This window comes from Zonotrichia leucophrys, chromosome Z, assembly GCF_028769735.1.
Source record: "Zonotrichia leucophrys gambelii isolate GWCS_2022_RI chromosome Z, RI_Zleu_2.0, whole genome shotgun sequence".
Classification (NCBI taxonomy): Eukaryota; Metazoa; Chordata; class Aves; order Passeriformes; family Passerellidae; genus Zonotrichia; species Zonotrichia leucophrys.
In genome coordinates this window covers 24,254,018-24,277,554 of record NC_088200.1, presented here as the reverse complement: position 1 = coordinate 24,277,554, position 23,537 = coordinate 24,254,018, and the positions used below count along the sequence as shown (strand labels likewise).

Sequence of the window (23,537 nt, the reverse complement as noted above, 5' to 3'; positions counted from 1 at the left end):
ATTTGTTAGTGACAAGTAGCTAATGGATATTCTCTTCCAAGAGCAGAATAAACTGTCACAAAAAGCTGTTTGTGTTGTACATTACATGTCTTTTGGTTTGGAAATTTGAGTGTATGAAGGACCTCAATTTAATAATGTTCATTAGGCAGATCCCTTACAACAAAGAGGATCAAGAACAGGCTTTTCCTATTGAGATCATGCAATGGCTTGGCTAAAGACACATATGATGCATGCTGAAAGCAGACTCTTCCACACATTTTTGGTTTTTTAAGCTGAAACAACTTTTTTATTCCTCTGACTGTAAATTTGTGAAGTAAGTGGAGTCCAAGACAAAACCTCTTATTAACACAACTTTTACATCTCAGACTTGACAAATGCAAAATCCTGCTTGATGTAAGGGAGAAAACAGCAGCTTCCCTCTTCTCACACTGAAACTTAACCACAAATGGAGAGCAAGTTACATGTGTGTTAAAGCTTGATCAGAAACAGTGGAAGCTACTTACGATCCCATTCTGCACACTGAAGCCCAGCTGATATCTGAGGTCTGGTCTTCTGATCAAGACTGTGGTTACTGGAGGACATCTAACTATGTTCAGTTTAACCCGGGCCTGGTTTTTCAAACCCTGGAAAAAAATACCAAACTGAGAGTTAAATATGTAACATGAGCAGTACAAAAAAAAACCTTGTTAGAATGCTGACATGGGAGCAGCCTTGAATAAACAGATCTTTGTATGCATTGTACCAGAATCTGATCACTGAATGCCAGACACAAGCAACAGAATATTTAATGAGATAAGAGATAAAACATCAAATTTTTCTTGCCAAAAATCTGGCACAGTTGTGTTAGGAAAACTAGATTTCTGTTGGCAGTTTCTTCATTTGATAATAGAAATCATACATAAAAGGATATTAAATCAGCTCATGCAGCTCACCAAATTACCAATGACTTTTAAATAAGTAACTAAGTTAGTTACCAAACAGTTGCTTCCTTAATGAAATATACTAATTTCTGTCAAGCAAACAGTAAGTCTCCCTTATATCGTCCTCGTATAAGCAGTGCTCAATGTTTCTATTATTCACAGAATCACAGAATGGGTAAGGTTGGAAGGGACCACTGTGGGTCCATCTGATCCAACCTTCCAGTTCAAGCTGGGCCATCCCAGAGCACATGGCACAGGATTCTGTCCAGATGGTTCCTGAATATCTCCACTGAGGAAGACTCCATACCCTCCCTGGGCAATCTGTTCCAGTGCATGTTCACCTACACAAGTTATTCCTTTATGTTCTCATGGAATTTTCTGCGCATGAGTTTCTGCCCCTTGCCCCCTGTCCTACTGCTCAGCTCCACCAAGAAGAGCCTGGCTCCATCCCCTTGGCATCCTCTCTGCAGATACTCACACTGATGAGGACCCATCTCAGTTCTCTCTTCTTGAGGCTGAGCAGGCCCAGCTCCCTCAGCCTTTCCTCATAAGAGAGATGCTTTGGTCCCTTAACCATCTTTGTACCCCTCCCCTGGGTCCATTCCCGGAGCTCCATGTCCTTGTTGTGCTGAGGAGGCCACAACTGGACACAGCACTCCAGAGGAGCCTCAGCAGGGCTGAGCAGAGGGGCAGGATCACCTCCCACGAGCTGCTGGCAGTGCTCTTCCTGAAGCACCCCAGGACACCATTGGCCTTGCTGGCCACACAGACACACTGCTGGCTTGTGGACAACTTGTCCGCTGGGATCCCCAGGTCCCTTTCCACAGAGCAGCTCTGCAGCAGGTCAGCCCCAGCCTGTGCTGGTGCATGGAGTGCTTTCTCCCCAGGCGCAGGATCCTGCATTTGCCCTTGCTGAATGTAAGGAGGTTCCTCTCTGCCCATCTCTCCTGCCTGTTGAGGACCCTCTGAAGGGCTGCACAGCACTTGGGTGTCAGCCATTCCTCCCAGCTCAACCAACAAACTTGCGGAGGAGGCATCTGTCCCTTCATTGAAGACACTGATGAATAACTTAAAAAAAACTGCACCAGTATTGAACCCTGAGAGACACTGCTACCTAGAGACCTCCACTGTGTGTCACCGATTATGACCCTCTGGGATCTGCCATTCAGCCAATTCTCTATTCACCTTACTACCCACTAACCCAGTCCATATTCCCTGTGTTTGTCTACTAGGATATTGAGAGAGACAGTGTCGAAAACCTTGCAGAAGTTGAACATCCAGTGCTCTCCCCTCATCCATTCAGGAAGCTGTTTTTCTGTAGAAGACAATTAATTTAATGAGGCATGATTTACCTCTAGTGAATCCAGGCTGACTACTGCTGATCACCTTATTGTCAGCCATGTGGATACAGATGGCCTCCAGAACAAGGTGTCCCATCACTTTCCCAGGGATAAAGGGAGGCTGACTGGACAGTAGTTCTCTGGTTCTCTTTCTTGCCCTTTTTGAAGACTAGGTGACATTTGCTTTCCTCCATTCCTCAGACAAATCTACAGATTGCCATGAACTTTCAAAGATGACAGCCAAGACCCTTACTATGTGATTGCTAGCTCCCTCAGCACTCATGGTTGGTGGTGTTCACAGGGATCCCAGGAAGAGGGAAGAGATGAGGATCTGACTCCATGTTTCAGAAGGCTTGACTTATTATTTTAATATATATATACATATTATATTAAAGTAAACTAAAAGAATAGAAGAAAGGGTTTCATCAGAAGGCTTGCCCAGAATAGAAAAGAATGGAATGAAAATAAAATCTTGTGACTGACCAGACAGTCCGAGACAGCTGGACCGTGACTTGGCCATTAATTAGAAACAACCAACTCAAAGATGAACCTGTTGCACTCCACAGCAGCAGATAATTTTTGTTTACATTTTGTTCCTGAGGCCTCTCAGCTGCTCAGGAGAAAAAATCCTAAGGAAAGGATTTTTCATTAAACATGTCTGTGACACTCATGGATGCATCACATCAGGGCCCATGGATGTGCAGATTTTGTTTGCCTAGGTGTTTGCCTTAAGTAACTCAATTCTCTTTGACCAAGGGAAAATATTCCTTCCAACATTTCTTTACCCTGATTTCCTGGGTCAGAGATTCCTGAGAGCTGGTCTTGACAGCAAACACCAGTCCAAAGGCACTGTTCAGTAACTCTGCTTTGTCTGTGTCCTCTGTCACCAGTGTCCCCTTCCTACAGTAACAGGTCCACATTATCCTTTGTTTTCCTTTTGCTGATGTATTTGAAAAAGCCCATCTTGTTTTCCTTGACATCCTCAGTCAGATTTAATTCCAAATGGGCCTTGGTCTTCCTTGTCTCAGCTCTTTTTAGTCTGACAACCTCTCTATATTAATTCCAAGAGGCCTGACCCTACTTCCATCTCTTGTGTATTTCCCTGCTTATGCTTAAGTAATGACAAGAGTTCTTCCTTTACACATGCAGGTCTCTTGACCCCTTGTCTGACTTCTTGCACATTGGGATGCGTAGTTCTTGAGCTTGGAAGAAGTGATCCTTCAATATCAACCTCCCCTGCATTCCTCTTCCCATGGGATTCTGTCAACATCCCTACAGAGGCTAAAAAAAGCTCTCCTGAAGCCCATGGTTACAGTCTTACTTGCTCACAGGTTGGCCCCAATCTTCACACCTCCAACAAGCCCTTTCCTGTTTGTTGGGTGAGGTCATGCAGCACACCCATTTCTTGTGGGATCCTCCACCATCTGTGACAGGAAGATGTCACCAGTGCTCTCCAGGAACATCCTGGATTGTTTGTGCTTTGCTGTGTAGCTTCTCCTGAAGATGTCAGGGTAGTTAAAGTCCCCCACAAGAAGCGGGGCCTGTGACTTCAAGGCTGATGTGAGCTGTCCTGTAGAAGGCCTCATCCATCATCCTGTAGCATACACCCACAAGTGTCACCCTTACCAGTCTGCCCTTTTATCCTAACCTTTAGATTATCTACTCACTCATCATCTACCCCAAGACAGAGGTCGATACATTCAAAGTACTCTTCCTTCCAGCTGAGTTATATCACATTCACCATTAACTCCTTGCTACTAGAAAAAAACGGAATGAGAAAAATTTGTTTTTACTGTCAGAGTGGTAAAACACGTATTACCCAGAGAGGCTGTGGAGCATCCAGTCGTTGAGTTATTCAAATCCTAATGGGCACAGCATTAAGAAGCCTGCTCTATTTTTAACCAAAATGTTGGTCTAGCCCAGCTACAGGAGTGACTGCCAGACTCGAGATTGTGTTCATATGCCTCAGTGAAAACAACAATGTAATAAACCACAAATAAATACCAGCTTGACCCTTTGTACAACTTCAACTCAGACCTCTTGGAGATTATTAAGAGAGATTTTTGAAATTATTAATACACACAAAATATAAGCCATAAATCCATTTATAAAAATTTCACATAAAGAACTAAATGCTTCCTAAAAAATACAGCAACTTTCAGCTTGCTTAATTAAACACCTGCCAATTCCAGTATCTGCTTCTAAATTCCTTTCATACATACAGTAGAAATCTGGGTCCCACTGCAATCAAGGTGTCAGACACTGACTTCAAATGATTAATTCTGGAAAGTAGTTTCCACTGTAGCTAGGGTAATATACTGTAGTCTTTACATAGAGTTTACTACTGCTGATTCTGTTGAGCTGAGCTCCAGATTCAGCAGTGACTTAAGTAACTAAACTGGCATCCTGGCATGATGAACTACCTTGAAGTCTGTTTTCTTGTCAGTACCTTAAACTGGATTTAATCAACATTGGGTGTAAACAGTGCTGAGCTCAGCTTGGCTCATTCTTGAAAGTTGCTGCAAGACAATGAATGGGTGTCTGACCACAAAATGACAAAGCTCGTGGCTGTGGGAGCTGCATGTACTCCACACTCAGGAGAAAGAAGATCTGAGCTCCCCCTCCTCCATGACTATGGGCTCCTCTACTCCAGTGAGGAATTAGCAGTGCACCTCGTAAGCTCAAGGGCCATTCACTTTGTATAGGCAGATCTTCACAACACCACGTACTGCAGAGAAGAGGGACTTCTCAACTTGAACTACACTGTGGGCACAATGTTAAGTGGCTTTTGACTCAGCATTCTAATCCTGAGAGGTGAGAGTCATGCAGAGTACTGGGGATGCCCATTTCTATGAGGAATTTAAGTGTGTAACTTCAGTCATCTGAATTCATTCAGGGTACATGCACAGAATAGATTTGATACTGTCATGCCCTTACTTCCCTGCTGAATGTGCAAGTTACTTATATGTATTCCCTGGGGCAAAAAAAATAATGTCGTCCCTAATGAAAAATCCTTTTAATTTTACAGCAAGTGTATGTATTTCAGAAGTGGGTGATCTTCAGAAGTATACAGACTGGTAACATAAACTGATCAGAAACAAAAAAAATTGTCTTTTCACCACCCTTCTTTGTTTATCTAGTTCCTGAGTATATTTCTGATAGTAGCCAGTACCAGATGCTTTTGAAAAAGGTAGAAGTAGCACAATCCTATTAGGGTTATAGGCCACTACACATGGAAAGCTTCTTCTAAGCTCCATCAGTTTGCAATTGGTTTATGGCAAATTAGGAGCAGAGATTACATCCATAATACTGAATTATCTTGTTTGAAGTGCTTGTGACATATGTTTATCCACATAATATTATCATCTTTTCATAGGAATCCTTCCAGCATGCTAAGAAAATCTGAAATTTGGCATATTTCCACCACATTTAATGATCTGCATTTAGATCATTCATATACATATTTGTTTTCAAAAGTGCTATATGAATAACTCCAGATGTGTGGTTATGAAGATCTGCAAACATACAGATTATCATCTCTTTAGAAAGACAAAATAAGGCTTGCAGTTCCTGTGGAAACTGCAGTATCAGGGAAGAAGAGAAAGGCCTGCAGAAGCTGGAAACAGCAAAGCTGGTTGGTTCTGTATTGACAAAATACTGATGAGCACAATAAAATCTCCATCTGAATAAGGGAAGTATAACTTATCATAGATTTAGAAATAAAAATTATGTGGGATAGGAAGCAATTACAAGGAGCCTAAATTTGCAGGGTGTTTTGCTTTGATGATGCTGGCACAAAGATATTTAATACAATTATTTTCTTCCTTTCTTTACAGATTTAAGACTGTTTTTGCCATATTTTCAGTTTGTCACACATGCTGTCATTTCTACTCACTGAATCTAAAATTTCTGGTTTGGTGACCTATGCATCTATTACTCATCAGAACTCAGCATTAACATTTTGGGAAGCCTGAATGCAAAGTCTTTATAACAAACATCTCAGTTCAAGTATTAAGAGATAATCCATGAAGGAAAAAAAAATAGTTTGTACTTTTTTTTAACATGGCAAATTTATCTTGTAAATGGAAATTTATTTTTCAATTAAAAAAAATACAAAGTGAAAGAGAAATTTGCATGATACAACTTGTTACCAAAAGGTTGCCTAAATGAATAAGTCCAACAGGCACATTGCTAAAAGTCAGGGAAGAATGCTGGTATAATGTACCACTAGCATTACATTATGTGTCTGTACGTGATGATCTGCAGAGCTAGGCAGGACCATTTCAACAAATAACTAATTTCAACAAATAACTAATAAATAACTCATTAACTTGAGAGTGCCTCAAACATTCTCTAGTGATGCATCTTTCCTGCTCTTTAAACACTGATATTGAAATACTTATTCTTTTGTATGCTACAGCTGCCCTAGGCACTGTTCAATTCCAGATGACCTGCAAGCTTCTCACCGTCACATACTTTTCTGACTAGAAGAAAGCTCTTCCAATTAGAATGCCCCATTTATGCAAGTGAAGAAAAGAACCAAATAAGCGAAGCACTTTGAAATAACTTGGGCAAAGATGCCACAAGAGGGTATGTCTTTAAGTCAAAGTTTAAAAGCTTTAAAAATAGGTAAAAACAAACAAACAAAAAAGAATTTACTCTACTTCATCCAAATACTAAGAAGTATTTGACAGCTAGTAAGGCTTATGACAATATTAGGCACCTGTGCCTCCATTTGTGATATAAAATTTCAATATATTGTGTACCTGATAATATCTTCCTTCTGCACAAAATATTCCCTTGTGAAGCTGTGCACAGAGCCCTGGTACACAAGTAAAAAGCACAGCAGTCTGGAATGGCACTGGACTTGATCAAGACTTTGATGCTGCCTCTCAAGATAACCTCATAGCCAAGCTCAGGAAGTGGGTGGTGAGGTGGATTGAGAAGTGGCTGAATTACAGTTCAGAGGGTTGGGATCAGTGGCACAGGTCTATTTGGATGCCTGTATCTAGCAGCGTCTCCCAAGCTTCAATACTGGGCCCAATCCTATTTAACCTATCATCAGAGATGGAGTGCCCACTGGGAAAGCTCACTGATGACACAAAAGCTAGGAGGAGTGGCCGATACCCAAGGGCTGTGCAACCCTTCAGAAGGACCTTGACAAGCAGGAGGGGTGTGCAGAAAGGAACATTCTGAAATTAAACAAGAGCAGATGCACCTGGGGAGGAATAATCTCAGGCCCCAGCACAAGTTGTCCACAAGCCAGCAGTGTGTCTGTGTGGCCAGCAAGGCCAATGGTGTCCTGGGGTGCTTCAGGAAGAGCACTGCAACTCGAGGGAGGTGATCCTGCCCCTCTGCTCGGCCCTGCTGAGGCTCCTCTGGAGTGGTGTGTCCAGTTGTGGCCTCCTCAGCACAACAGGGACATGGAGCTCCTGGAGCAGGCAAGTCCTGTTGAGGGCTATCATTAGGGGATTGGAGCACTTCAGTTTAGGAGGAAAAGGTTTACCGTAGGACACAATGATCTTAGAGGTCATTTCCAATCTAAAATTACCACAGTTCTGTGAAAGGCTGAGGGAGTTGGCCCTGCTCAGCATCGAGAAGAGACAACTGAGAGGGGACCTCATCAATGATGTTAGATTACAACACTTTCATTGGTCCCAGACAGAAAATTGATGTGGCATAATTCACACTATTTTTTCAGATCATGAAATGCAAAGTGCTATGCAAACATTTGGCAAGAATTTACTTCAGTTTTATACTTTCTGCTTTTCAATTATGTCTCTTTAAAATGTAGCTTCCAGAAACATTTTCCCTACCTTTATAATGCTCTGACATGTTGAGAGCGGTAAACCAACCAAGCTGGTTCCATTGATTGACATGATCTGGTCCCCTATGTTCAGCTTCCCAGACTTCTCCGCCGGTCCTCCATGCATCATGTTGGCTATGATAACTGTAGGCAAAATGGATCCCCAGCCAGACTCCACAATCACCACACCTAGAATTTCTCCCTTTTGCTTTTCGATGTAAACCTGTATAGTAAGAAAAAGTGTTTAAAAAAAGTTTCTTTTACACCCATGGAACTAATATCATCCCCATCCAAACATTCACAAACCTAACAAATATACCCCTTTTCATTTGCAACTTGCCTTCCTAATTCAAAGGCAAAACAAGATAGGGTACATGTTTTACTACCTTTCATTTGCATTCAAACATTAAATGACACACAATACAGACTTAGTGCTGAACACCCCTCAAAAGTAATTTCTGTTTATGAAAAGATGAATTCCAGTGAGGGAAACCCTGGTGCCATGGGCTTGGTGGACAAAGCTAAATAAGAAGAGATAGCAAGACTTTACAACTTTGCATTGGAAAGACATTACCTGTGTGTTCCATTTGCACACTGGTTCATTTTTATCAAGCCAGCTGCAAAGCCTTCTGGCACACACAGTTATTTAAAACCTGGAAGCAATCATGTTCATAAACACTGCTGTTTCTATAAATTTTATGTTGTTCCACTGTATTTTTTTATTGTATTAATCTGCTTTAAGTTCGCATTCAAACATGTCTGAAAATCGTTTGGTAAAAAGAACAGAAACAGATGGTAAATCAGTTGACTGCAGATAAATTTGGGGTTCACTGTTTGCATTTGAAACAGAACTGATGACAGGGTGGTCTATTAGGGAGGATATTCTAGACTAACTGAGATAATTTATAGGAAGTATAAATGGTTTTTTAGTTTGTGCCAACACAGGCCTGCAACTGATAAACAGCAGCTGAATATTTGCGGGGGAAAAAAAAAAAGATACATACATCTTTGCAATTTTCAGATTTGGAGAAGTGAATCAGATCATCATTGTACATGTCCTGGGTATTAAGCAAGTCGCTATATTCCTTCTGGCTAAGGTCTTCTGGGTTGATTCCATTTGCCCTCAAAAATTCTTGGTAGGCCACACTAAATGCTTGACCTATGGACTGTGCAATCAGCTGTGCCTGTAGCAGTTCCCAGAAAAGGGAAAAGAAAAGAAAAGAAAAGAAAAAAGTGAAACATTCTGATGCTCATGTCCACTGACAGTTTCTGTTACAATCACACTGTAAAATGGATCATCAAGTTGATGAACCTACAAGTTACTACAATCCAGTCTAAAAAATATTTGTGCCTTACAAATTAATTTTAAAGACCCACAAAATCTCAACACATTCAGCTCTGCCATGAATCTAGCTCAGTAAGCAATTATAAATTACAAATATGAGAAAGAAAGACATCATTTCACAGGTAAGAACTGTTAATGTAAGTGTAAAGGTAGAGCCACTGCAGTGGCTGTGGGTTGCACCTATCATTCCTCCCACACATGCTGCTCCCAGATGGCACTCCCTTCCAGCAGAAGCAATGTCATTCTCTGACAAGCAAGCAATGAAAAAGAAAATGTCTACTAGGAAACACACAACCACATTTAAAAGGGTATTTCCAGCTTTTGCTACCATCCTTTACAACATTGATAGTGACTACTTCTATCTCAGTCTCAAGACAAAAAAGGAAAAAGGCAGCAACTAGAGACCAGATCAAGCCCTAAAGTAACTGCAAATGGTCATATGCATCTCCTTCTTCATCCTGCTAGTACCTTCAGCCCCTATTCCCTACACTTATTTCCCTCCTTCCAACTCACACGATCCTGGGAGTTCTCTGCCTCCTTCCTACTCATTCTGTCCTTTGTGAGCACCCTCTTGCACCTGCAGCTTCCCAGAGTCTTGTCTGCACCCAAAGCCTCCAAATGGACCTCTCACTACACTGCACTGCTCCCACCATGAGCTGTTTGATTCCTGCAGCTGTGGGCCTGAAACTGGGCAGCAGGCAGACGTTGGGAAAGCTCTGTGCCAAGCAAGACCAGAGGGATGCCACCTTCGACACAGCAATCATGGTCAGGCAAATAAATGGCAGGAGAGCAAAGCACAGCATGGTGCAGAGTACTGCTGTGTACAGGTGGAGAGATTCACCCAGTGAGCACTGTGTGGGGCACAGGAGGTGGCTGTGGTGTGCACTGAAACACAGGGCTGTCTATGGCAAAGACAGGGAAGAGAAACAGAGCTCCACAGTTGACAGTGGAGGCCTGGCAGAGTACTGGTAACGAATGAATGCTGTTCAGGTATATTTTTATACAGTCTGATGGCCATTTTTAAAGTCCAGTTTGGTCCCTAATAAAGGAAAGGTTCCCAACACAGAAATAAAAATGTTGTATCTTAGCTCAAACTAGCACTAAATCTGCTGATGAGAACAGCATGATTGCTGGTGCTGAAAAGACCAATATGTAGACCAGTAGTATATTACCAAAGCTAAGATCAACCTAATTTTGACAGCAAGGACAGCAAGAAAATGGGAAAACTGCACCTCCATAACTCAGTAATGTAAGTGAAGAGTGCAGACTTTACATTCATACACACGCATCTGCACTCCCAGAAAGAGATCAGCTCCCGCTTAGACACCCAGCATTTGGACACATCACTAAGGTTCAACTCATTTAAAGGTACACCTCTAAATAGCTGAAAATCTGGTGCTGTCCTCTTTAGACAAAGACTCATCCAAGCAGAGACATGTTCTGGCCAACACCCACTCACAGGCTTACAGCTTCTGTTTCACTTACTGTGTAGATTCTGCCAAGTACCCCGCATCCCAGAAGAAGAAAAGACAGGTTTTATAATATAAACAGGCCACAGGACTTCACTGGAGGTACAAAATCTTTGAAGCTCCCATTTTGTTGCTCCTACAGTCCTTCCATTCTGACTGTTAGTCACTTCAGAATTTGAGATAAATTTGGCAAGTTACCTGTAAGCTACATACCATGACTAAGGAGAGTTGATATAATTTGTAGTCTTTCAGCATATTTTCCCCATCAATGAGCAATACTTTTATTGGATCTACAAGCATTTTACAAGCCAGCTGGATTTACAGGCACAGAGAAGATCACACACAATACAAATACCGGCTGATCTAAACAAACCATAGACTGGAAAGCTCAAATTTAGCTAGCCAAAAGTATTAACAGCAGCCTAGGAAATGGATCTGGAAAGCATGGATCATGCAAAGGGTCAGACCACCCCATAGTAAAGGAAAATGAGCCCAAGACTCTGGCACCTGACAGTTTGATTTCTGCTTTTTCAACTGGCCGGTAAAAGAGCACGCAGTGTCCAAACTTGTGACTAGAAACACAGGAACAGCAGCCTCAAAGTGGGCAGCATGTCAAATGTTATTAAGCAAAAAATACATTGGTTACTGTATTTCACACCAGATTCTTAAAAGGCTTTACAAAACGGTTTGACAAAACATGTTATTTTGTGGAAATAATCCAGAATTTTTATACGCTGTCAATTTTGGTCCAGGATTACTTTCACCAGTGCTCATCCTTATTTTTTAACTTCAGCAGTGGGTCATGATACACATTCATGCGCAATAATATATTCAGATAATATATTCAGACAGAGGTTTAGAGCAGATTACTTTAAATTATTACATGAAATCAGCTCCTTATTCAAGAAAACCTTCCCATCTCGAAGTCCTCGCTGTTCACTGTAGTGTGGAAGGCATGGAAGATACTGGTATTCTTACTTACTTCTCTTCAGTATGTTAGTTTCCCAGATTACTAGGGCTAACTTGACTATGATCCTAAAAACTGCATATCTAATCACTTCAATCTAGTAAGTTTGATTTTACTTTTCAGTTACTGAAAGTTACTTTTAAAAAGTACATAAAATCGGCAAGTTATAAACACTGATTGTGAAGACAGGAGATCAAGACCTGTGTAAAGTAACTTAATCCTGTGTAAAGTACCTTAACTGTGCCGTAGATTAAAATTTAGTAATTTATGTCTCTATTCAACATATTTTGGGATTGCTGAAATCACAAACTTTCTTTGCTGGCTTTTTCATATGATGACAGTAACTACAGCCCCTACATAAACCACTTGTAAAATAAAAAATCACCTTTCTTGTATGCATCAGTGATTGATCCTCAATGCAAGACTTGGGATTAGAATTTCCCTATGAAAATAAGCGTCTCTGATAGACTTTCCCTCTCCTATGCAAAATTTGAGATGGTATTTGTAACTGCAGCAACTGGACCCTGCTATCACTGTTACTGGAAGGCACTAAAGAAACTTTAAAAAAGTAAGCGTTTGGTGGTACAAACGCCAACTTCCTGTGACATGTCATGCCAAACATACAGATGGCAGGCAAGTTCCTCTGCTTAGATGAAATACTGGGTCCAGTCAAAAAGCAAACAGGACCACTCACAATGGGCTTTGGGCCTATCAAAATTACTTACTTTTCTACTCCTAGAAAACTACAAGACAATGTAATTGCTTACATCCTCAGACTCAAAGACATGACAAATCATTTTGTACTGCCTCTTTCCATCTTGAGAGGGGTGAGATGCTTCCACATTATCCTGGGAGTTAGAGCGTGGCATTCGCCTACGAGCCATCAAAACAACTATATTTCCTATATCAGCAATGTAAGAAATGGTCCGCAGGGGATGATCCATCATGGTTTCCTGGGGAATAAGAAAACCAACATAAGCAGCTGCTTCAACTAGGTTCTTAATGGACATCTAGTATCATCAAAACACACATAGCTATAAGATCCCTGCTAGGTGAAATCTGTAACATCTGTCATGCATTAAGGGAAATAGAACAGAAACCAAGAGCTTTACTTTCCAAAAATAAAACAAAGAGAAAGTTTTACAGGGTTTTTTTTCTGTGGAAAAGTACATCAAGACATGAACTGCAGAACCTACACATGCTGAGCATGCATGTGTACAGGACTATAAGCAAATTACTGCAGCTAAATATTTTGGGCTACTCTGGGTACAATCAATACTTGATGCAGCATGGCTTAGAAGACATAAGCTGACTGCAATTATCTTACCCACAAATTCTAATTATTTCTATAGTCAGACACACTGAATAATTGCTTGTATGACATGGCACTTGACCATGGATTTCTGCCTAGAGGGGAATATAAGATCCAGCACATTTTAAAGACAAATTTTAACATGTACGTGAAAGTCTATTCCAGTAGTCTTTTCCAACAATACTAACAAAGGTGTCTATGTCTATACCTGTGTGTCTGCATTCAGTACTTTTATTCTCTGTGTAGAAATGAAGAGGTCCACTTCAGTCATAGGTTGAGATTCACCTTCTGGAGCCTGCAAATAAATGGATTAGAGTCAAACAAACACATTAGGTAACATACTTACTAATAATGATGTTAGTTCACGTACAGGGGTACACTAAGACACAGTCACCAGAACAGCAATGCAGGATAGAGTATTAGACTGCAGAAGCAAAAGATAAACACAAAGATGTGGAAACTATATCATATATGTGAAAGTGAATTGGGTATTGTTTGAAAAAAAAGTCATCCGCACAAAAGCTTGCCTGCTATTTTTCCTGATTCAGAAAAATTATACGTGACTGCAACATGAACTATAAAGATTTCTTGAAAAGTAATATGATTTTACCATTTTCTGCACACTATGAATCCCACTTGAAATAAGGTTTTCATACAAGCCATAGAAAGGCCTAATAGTATCTCCTGCCTGAGGAATTTCTGTTTGGGCTAGCAGTGGCTGCTAAGACCAATGGAAAAACCTGTACCACAGGAGGTACTGTTTGAGCTATTCATAATGCAGTTCTGGCAAGAAGACCTTCACAGTCAGACAAGATACTTTTCAAGCAGTAACCCACTTAAGAAGTAATATTTTGTTAATAGAAAGCAAACATTTGTAATATTTTTAAATTACACTTGTTAAAAAGTAGTTGAAAGCTCCACAAACAAAACTTATTACAAAGATGAGTCAATCTCAGTATATTACTGTATGTATAGACATAAACTTTTTTTTTTGCATCCAGCAATTTGACATCTCTGTGAGTCAAACAAAGCACTCCAACATAAAGATTAAATTAAAATTAAAAAGTCTAAAAAAAAGGTAAAAAACCCCAAAACAAACAAAAAAACCCCCACACTCCATTTTAATCCACAATTTTACAATGTTTAAACCTTTACCATGTCAGTCCTGATTCTTTAATATGTATTTTGGGTACTGCCTGTAACCATTTGATAGATCCAATCTTTCTTCTATTTCTAACATGAAATGGCTAATGAGAAGCAACAAAAAATGGCCAATCAGGCAACTGATTTCCCAGATATGTCATGGTGGCTCAGAAACAAATCTGAAAAAACCTTGCTGGATGCAGAAAATAAAACCACAAAATAAAAAGAAAGGGAAAAACCCTCCCAGAAAACAAAAGAACAAGCATAACATCAAGCTGATGGAGTTTGTACTGCACCTTCTTCCTGCTTTTGGCTAATTTCTGGGCCATCTGCTTAGCATGGAACAAACAGAGACAGGAGAACAGTTAGAGAAGAACTTGCAGAGACTCCAAGTCAAGCAGGAATCTACAAACTAATGTCAGGGCTCACAGACTACTAGCTGGTCTAAATTAGTCCCTGCTTAAATTACCTTCCTTGTTGTTTTTTTAGCTTAAAAAATTGTAAAATTTCATGTTTATCACAATTAACTTCAGAAATTAAAAGAAACAGCACTGAAAGAGTCAAAACGAACACAAAAGGATTTTTTTTTTCACTTAAAATGTTACTTGCAACAAACAAGGTTATTTTGAGTGTAACTGTTTTTGAGGCTTGGTGAGGGGAGGATGGTTTAAGAAACAGAAGAGATCTTCCCCTCACAGCAGTGTAAACCATCACAAGAAATTATTTCTTTTCAAGGTACACCGATGTAAAAGGTGAGTGAAAAATTGTATGCCCTCTTTATTATTACAGGTTTTTCAGATCTCATACTTCAACAGACTTCAAAAAAAAAACAACCTCCCTAACACTATGCTGCTTTTTCCTGGAAAAATGAAATGACAGAAGGTAACTGTCACCTTCATTTTCTCTTTCTTCTGAGCAAATAAATCTGCACCAATATTCACACAGTGAACTGGTCAACAAATCTTCCTGTGACACCTACACAAAGATATGTCCACACTATCACATTTTTTCAAGAAGCAGTGGAGCCTGTGTTTCAGCTCCAGAAACACCTTAAAAAACATTTCTACTAACAACCCAAACAAACATAATTTTTAGTCTTGAGTCATGAATTCCATCATGAATTCAAACCAATGGTGATCTGATCTTTACAGACCTGCTCACTGAAGGAATGCAATACTCACCAGGCTGGCAATTAGCCCTTAACTTCCAACAGTAACAGGCTATTTTTAATTAAATTTACAGGGATGCTCATGGTGGGAAGGAGGTTTATAGTTAGAAGCTTCAGACAGACTCAGCACTAGCTACTTCTACAAAGAGCAAATAGGAGGCCTGAATCATAAGACACATCAAAAATTTTAATACTGATGCTCACAACTTAAATCCGTCAGATATTGTCTAAACAAATCTGAAACCAGCTACTGAAAGGTCAGGCCACGCTCCTTGTTTACAAATGGAAACATTCTCAAAATAGCTTTTAGTCACCTTTTTCAAACTAAGAAATATTTTATAGCCTGGTAGGTTATTTTGCAACAGGTGATTGCAAACTATTGTAAAAGCAATTAAAACTGCCTTACATGGCAGGCTCTTCATTACATTACTCTCAAATTATATTAATACTCAGAAATAATATACTTATATTGAGTAACAGCTGCCTATCATACACTGGGCAAGGAGGAGACACTCCTTAGATAGAGCATTTAGATATCTTTCCAAAATCAAGTTTTTCTTCATCACCCTTCCCAAACTTTAAAATTATGGACCTCCCAAAAGAAGAAAAGTACAGGCCAAAATTAAGAAAAAGGAGGCAAAAAAAATCCTTGAGCGACAACTTTAAAATGTAGAATCAACAATTTACCAAATTATACTATAATTCAATATACTGAAAATTCTGTTCTTCAAATGGAAGCATATTGAAGAACTACTTTCAAATATTTCATAAAATAAGGCAATGTTATGGATCAAGCACTTTTAGTAAGTGACCTAACACTGCATGGAAATGTCACAAAAGAAGTTATGGTCCATGAACCAAAAAAAAAAATTGGGATAATTCTATGCAAGACACTTTATTAGACAAATCCTCTTTACCACCACATTATTTTGCTAACTCAAATAAAATATTATTTCTGTAGTTCTAGAAGAAAAAAAAAAAAAAAAAGAAACAGAATATACCTAATCCACACAATTTTTTTTTAATATACAGAATACAAGATTTTCATTCAAGGTAAATTAAATGTATTTATTTATATAGATGCAATTTCCACAATTACAATAAATTAAAACCCAACAAGCTTCTGCTTTTGCTACAGAGAGGTCCTAAGTTTATTAAATCCATTTAGTCTCTACAAAAAATGTTTTGCAACTCAGTGAGCATGGAGAGGACACCCAATGTGTGAAAATGTGTGAAATACTAAACTAAATATCCACATATGCATTTTATCTTAAATTACACTCAGAAATTAAACCAGGTATCACCTAGAAATGTTGAAACCTACCCCACAGCATGCTAAAAGTGCCTCCTAATGAAATATTCCTAACTACATTTGATGAACACCTTCAAAGCAGTGCATCTGTTTTAAGTTAGCTGGACTTCATAGGGACGAAGGCCAAACAAGAAAACACCCAACTCTTGTACTTTCATCTGAAAATATACTTCTTAAAGAAGAAGCCTAGAGAATTGTTTTCAAAGTCTGTTCATATTCCAAATTAATGAATATGTGGTCTGAAGGCTCTGCTAAAAGGAGTAATTTAGGGATTATTAAATTCAGACAGTATATACTTTTGTGAAGGTATAAATAACAGGGCTCAAACAAAGCTCTTCACTTCTTTTTAATACTCTGCTTCAAGTCTGTGTATTTTAAAAGCTCATTCTTAATTTAAAGCTTTGTTTTCTTCAACAGTGGAGAAATGGTTGACATGCAACAAAAAAGGCACTCTGTAAACAAACATGAGTAGGGCCATAATTTACACATCTAGGATATGGGATATCTGATGCAGTGATGAATCTGGCAGCAGGAAGTCCATCTGTCATGATGAATTTCTCTCTGAAAATGATTAGCTTTAATGGCAACCAGTAACAAAACCAGCCAAACCCAACCCTTACAAGCCAAGAAGCCTAACGTGCAGGGGGTTTAAAGCCTGTGCTTTACTTAGAAGCAGAAAGCAGTAACTGTCCAAGAAGTCTTCTAAGGTAATGTGTACAATACAATACAAGTCAATAATTTTCTGAAATACATAGAGATTCATAAAATTAAATACACCAGCTAGGGTTTTACCAGGTCACAAATGCTATCACTTGGGCCTCAAGCCTGAGGCAAATACACTCTAAGAATATGCACGCCTGCTGATTTCCACAGATGCACAAATGTCGTGGGGTGACAGCCTTCAGCCTTTATCCCAATATCGTGTGTTGTGTCTGGCAGCTGTGCCGGATGGGGAAGGGGGGGGTGTGCCCAGGCACTTTTGGCTTTTGGGCTTTTGCTGCTTGGCTTGGCTAGCCGCTTGCTTGCTTGCTTGCTTGCTTTCTCCTTTTTTTTTTGCGCTGGTTTTTTTTTTTTTCCCCCTTTTTTCCCTTTTCTTTTGTTCTCTCTTTCTTACCCTCCCCTGAAGATACTGGACCGGCTCCGGATCTGGCCTGAGAGCTCCAGGACACCCGAAGCCTGCGACAGAAGCTTGGCGCCCTCACAACACAGTCTGGTCCCTTTTCTTTTCTTGTGTTGGGGAGTGTTCTTTTTGTTACTTGTAAATAAATAGGTTTTGTTTTCCACTTTGCTCCTCCGAGGAATTCCTTCCCGAACCCGGTGTTGGGGGAGAGGTGGTTGGAGGTTTGTTCTGTTTTGGGGGGGGCTCCCTTTTGGAGATTTCCCCCTAATTTGTCCTAAACCAGGACAGTATACTTTTTGGTGCGTTGGCTGGGAAAATCGGAGGCCAAAAAGAGTGGAAAAAAAACCTATAACAATAATATTTTGGTTTTGGTTGTTTTGTGGGCATATTGGTGATTCATAATGTCATTTGGAGTGGAAGCTTGCCGGTTTTTCTGGTCCCTAGGGGCTTTTGAAGTTTTAATACCTTTGTGGTCCCTAGGGTTATTTCCTTACCCCAAAATAGCTCTGATGTTGTCCCTAATAAGTAGCTTTTGTAAGCGGGGGGCACTAACCAGAATAATCATTGTGCTGGCCTTATGTGTGATGATGTGTCGGATAACAATGCTGGACTTTATTTCAGGAATGTATGGATTGTTGTCATGGCTGGGTACTCAGTTTGTTTGGGGAGAAGAAGAGGAAGGGGCTTTTCAGCCTTTGTCTTCCTTCTTCTCCTACAAATTGTTGACATCTCTATTAGAAAATACTGACTTTCCCCTGAGTTTGAAAGAAACCATCTTTCTGGCATTTAATTTATTAAGCCTTGTCTATACTGTCTGGAGTGTATATAAAATGAAAGCTGAGATTTCTAGAGGGGTTAGAGAGACTCCTGATTCAGGAGTAAAACAAAGCAGGAAAAATCTTGACTGGAGTGGGAAATGGGAGGATATGGGCCAGACTTTAAAGGAATTTTCTGATCCTATAGACTGGGACTTTCCATCTGATCAAATTCAGAATCCAGTCGAGGTGGCAAAGTATTTGAGGGAGAAGTGCCATGGTAATACTAAGGAAGAAAGGATTACTGCAGTGAGCTGGGCCTTGGCGTTTGTTTACTGTACTCTGCTAGATACTGTGGAGCAGCAGATAGCAGAAAGGGAACAGGGAGATAAGTTAGTTACTATCCCAGTGACCCAGGCTGCAGCTAACATCCCCGGCTCCAGGCTAGCAGCTGAATCAGACAATAGGCCCCAAACCATGGCTGTTGCAGCTAATACAAGAGGTGGAAAGTGTAAAGGCAAGACCGATCGGAAGGTGGAGGATGATGATGATGATGCAGAAGAAGGACCCTCACCAAAATCAGAGGCCACATCAAGGGGCACAGAATCTGGAGCCAATATTGACTCCTTTTCTCTGAAGGACCTCAGAGGCCTAAGAAAGGATTACAGCCGACAACCTGACGAATCTATTATTAGTTGGTTAGTCCGCCTTTGGGATGCTGCAGGGGAGGTTACGATTTTGGATGGTACTGAAGTGAGGCATTTGGGATCCCTGTCACATGATCCTGCCATCGATCAAGGTGTGATGAGGGGGGCTAACCCTCACAGCCTCTGGGAACGGGTCCTAAGAAGCGTAGCAGAACGGTACCTGTGTACGGATGATCTCTATATGCAGCAGACACGGTGGAAGACCATAGAACAGGGGATCCAACGCCTGAGACAGAAGGCGGTCGCAGAGCTCATTTTCTCAGATGACACAACAACTAGGAATCCGGACCTGGTACCATGCACTCCGATAATGTGGAGGAAACTTGTGCGGCTTGGGCCACCTGAATACGCTTCTGCCCTAGCAATAATGAAGCGAGATGATACATATGAGACTGTGCTCGATATGGCAAAGAAGCTTCGAGCGTACGCAGATGCTGTGCATGGCCCAACTCATGCCAGAATTGCAGCAGTGGAAACCCGACTGCAGAAACTAGAAGACAAAATAGAGGAGAATCATAAGAAACTCCGGGAAGAGATTAAGGAGGACCTTATTCAAATCTCAGCCGTACAAATTAGAAGCCCTGGTGTCCAACGCCGGCGCTCCTTTGATGGGGAGAGAAGGTACATCCCACGGGCTGAGTTATGGTTTTTCCTGCGTGAGTCTGGAGAAGACATGAGGAGATGGGATGGAAAACCCACCGCTGTTTTGGCACAACGGGTGCGTGATTTGAAGAAAAGAGAAAGTATAACCAAAAAGATAGCAGCTCTGGTCGCTCGTAGCCGAGATGTTAAGTATGACGATGACGATGACATGTCCGATCCCCTTGAAGGAACTTCCAAGGCATATGCCCAAGGAAAGAAGGACAATCTGGCTTAGAGGGGCCCTGCCTCCAGCCAGGAAGAGGCACGGGAGAACCGGGTTTTTTGGAAGGTGTGGATCAGATGGCCTGGCACATCAGAGCCACAAGACTATGAAGCATTGGTTGACACTGGATCACAATGTACTACCTTAATGCCATCGGAACACGTGGGGACAGAACCTGTTTCCATTGCTGGAGTGACGGGGGGATCACAACAGTTGACTTTGTTGGAAGCTGAGGTGAGCTTGACTGGGAAGGAGTGGCAGGAACATCCGATTGTGACTGGTCCAGAGGCTCCGTGTATTTTGGGCATAGACTTCCTCCGGAATGGCTACTACAAAGATCCTAAGGGATTCAGGTGGGCTTTTGGAATAGCTGCAGTGGAGATAGAGGGTATTAAACAATTGAATACCTTGTCTGGACTATCAGAGAACCCATCTGCAGTAGGACTCTTGAAGGTAGAGGAGCAGCGAGTGCCAATTGCCACCTCAACAGTGCACCGCAGGCAGTACCGGACGAATCGAGATGCCGTGATCCCCATCCACAAGATGATTCGAGAGCTGGAGAGCCAAGGGGTGGTCAGTAAAACCCACTCACCCTTTAACAGCCCTATCTGGCCCGTGCGAAAATCTGACGGAGAATGGAGATTGACTGTAGACTATCGTGCCTTGAATGAAGTGACTCCACCACTGAGTGCGGCTGTACCGGACGTACTGGAACTGCAGTACGAGCTGGAGTCCAAGGCAGCAAAGTGGTACGCGACCATTGATATAGCTAACACATTTTTCTCCATCCCTCTGGCAGCAGAATGCAGGCCTCAGTTTGCTTTTACATGGAGGGGAGTGCAGTATACCTGGAACCGATTGCCCCAGGGGTGGAAACACAGTCCTACCATCTGTCATGGACTGATCCAGGCTGCACTAGAAGGGGGTGAGGCTCCAGAACATTTACAATATATTGATGATATCATTGTTTGGGGGAACACGGCAATAGAAGTGTTCGAAAAAGGAGAGAAGATAATTCATATTCTCCTGGACGCCAGATTTGCCATTAAGAAGAGCAAAGTCAAGGGACCTGCCCGAGAAATTCAGTTCTTGGGGGTGAAGTGGCAAGATGGACGGCGTCAGATTCCTGCGGATGTTATTAACAAAATCACTGCTATGTCCCCACCAACTGATAAGAAGGAGACACAAGCTTTCTTAGGTGCTATAGGTTTCTGGAGGATGCACATCCCTGAGTATAGTCAGATTGTGAGACCCCTTTACTTGGTTACCCGCAAGAAGAACGACTTCCATTGGGGCCCTGAGCAGCAGCAAGCTTTCGTCCAGATCAAGCAGGAGATCGCTCATGCTGTAGCCCTTGGTCCAGTCAGGACAGGACCAGATGTGAAGAACGTGCTCTACTCTGCAGCCGGGAGCCATGGTCTGTCCTGGAGCCTTTGGCAAAAGCTACCTGGCGAGACCCGAGGCCGACCATTGGGATTTTGGAGTAGGAGCTACAGGGGGTCTGAAGATAACTATACTCCAACAGAAAAGGAAATCTTGGCCGCCTATGAAGGAGTCCAAGCCGCCTCGGAGGTGATTGGTACAGAGGCACAACTCCTTCTCGCACCCCGACTACAGGTGCTGGGATGGATGTTCAGAGGAAAGGTTCCCTCTACCCACCATGCCACCAGTGCTACTTGGAGTAAGTGGATTGCCCTCATTACGCAGCGCGCTCGAATTGGGAAGTTAAATCGCCCTGGGATTCTAGAAATAATTACAAATTGGCCCGAAGGTGAAAGCTTTAGTGTCGCAGATGAGGAGCCAGAGCCAGTGACCCGGGTTGAGGAAGCTCCGCCATACAATCAGTTGCCAGTAGAAGAAACACGTTACGCCCTATTCACTGATGGTTCTTGTCGTGTCATAGGGATGAAACGGAGGTGGAAAGCAGCTGTATGGAGTCCCACTCGACGGGTTGCAGAGGCTACTGAAGGAGAGGGTGAATCCAGTCAATTTGCTGAAATCAAAGCTATTCAACTGGCCCTAGGTATTGCAGAGAGAGAGAAGTGGCCAAGGCTCTATTTGTATACCGATTCTTGGATGGCAGCCAACGCTCTATGGGGATGGCTGAAGAGATGGAAGGAGGCCAGCTGGCAGCGCAGAGGAAAACCAATTTGGGCTGCGGAAGAGTGGAAGGATATCGCTACCCGGTTAGAGAAGTTACCTGTGAAGGTTCGCCATGTAGATGCCCATGTCCCCAGAAGTAGAGCTAATGAAGAGCAGCAAAACAACCAGCAAGTACATCAGGCTGCAAAGATAGGGGAGTTGAAGATAGATCTCGACTGGGAGCATAAGGGAGAGTTATTCTTAGCACGATGGGCCCACGATGCCTCAGGCCACCAGGGTAGAGATGCCACCTATAAGTGGGCACGAGACCGAGGGGTGGATCTAACCATGGACAGTATCTCTCAGGTTATTCATGACTGTGAGACGTGCGCTGCCATTAAGCAGGCCAAGCGACTGAAGCCCCTCTGGTATGGGGGGCGGTGGTCTAAGTACAAATACGGGGAGGCCTGGCAGATTGATTACATCACACTGCCTCAAACCCGCCAGGGCAAGCACTATGTACTAACCATGGTAGAAGCCACCACAGGATGGTTGGAAACCTAACCTGTGTCCCATGCTACAGCCCATAACACTATCTTGGGCCTTGAGAAGCAGGTCCTTTGGAGGCATGGTACTCCCGAGAGAATTGAGTCGGATAATGGAACTCATTTTAAAAACAATCTTATTAATACTTGGGCTAGGGAACATGGCATCGAGTGGGTATACCATATCCCCTATCATGCACCAGCTGCAGGGAAGGTGGAAAGGTACAATGGATTGTTAAAAACCACCTTAAAAGCATTGGGTGGGGGGTCTTTAAGAAACTGGGAGCAACATCTGGCAAAGGCTACCTGGTTAGTTAACACTCGAGGTTCCACCAACCGAGCGGGTCCTGCTCAGTCTGAGCTCCTTAATATAGTAGATGGGGATAAAGCCCCAGTGGCCCATGTCAGAGCTTTGTTGGGAAAGACAGTATGGATCAACCCTGCCTCGAGTACAGACAAACCCATCCGTGGGATTGTCTTTGCTCAAGGACCAGGTAATACATGGTGGATAATGCAGAAAGATGGAACAACACGGTGTGTACCTCAGGGAGACCTGATTGTGGGATGAGACTCATATATGAATGTCATTGTTTGTTGAATGTGAGACAGAAGGAAACTGTAAGTGTCAAAGGTCTGAGCAAGTAAGATGAGAGGAATGCGTAAGTGTCAAAGGTGTGAGTA

At 41.9% G+C, this 23,537-nt stretch overlaps 1 protein-coding gene across 2 annotated transcripts in view; it reads right to left on the bottom strand.

The window, feature by feature from the left end:
* APBA1 (amyloid beta precursor protein binding family A member 1) overlaps window positions 1-23,537 on the bottom strand; it is an 88,201-nt gene that overhangs the window by 4,917 nt on the left and 59,747 nt on the right. Inside the window, exons 6-11 of one of the 2 annotated variants that reach the window (XM_064736742.1) lie at window positions 14,599-14,631; window positions 13,368-13,454; window positions 12,615-12,800; window positions 9,071-9,250; window positions 8,077-8,289; window positions 504-623 (exon numbers count right to left, since the gene is read on the bottom strand). In XM_064736742.1, coding sequence (XP_064592812.1) covers window positions 504-623; window positions 8,077-8,289; window positions 9,071-9,250; window positions 12,615-12,800; window positions 13,368-13,454; window positions 14,599-14,631 — 819 coding nt within the window. The remainder of the gene's footprint in view (window positions 1-503; window positions 624-8,076; window positions 8,290-9,070; window positions 9,251-12,614; window positions 12,801-13,367; window positions 13,455-14,598; window positions 14,632-23,537) is intronic. The other variant, XM_064736743.1, reaches the window with a different exon arrangement.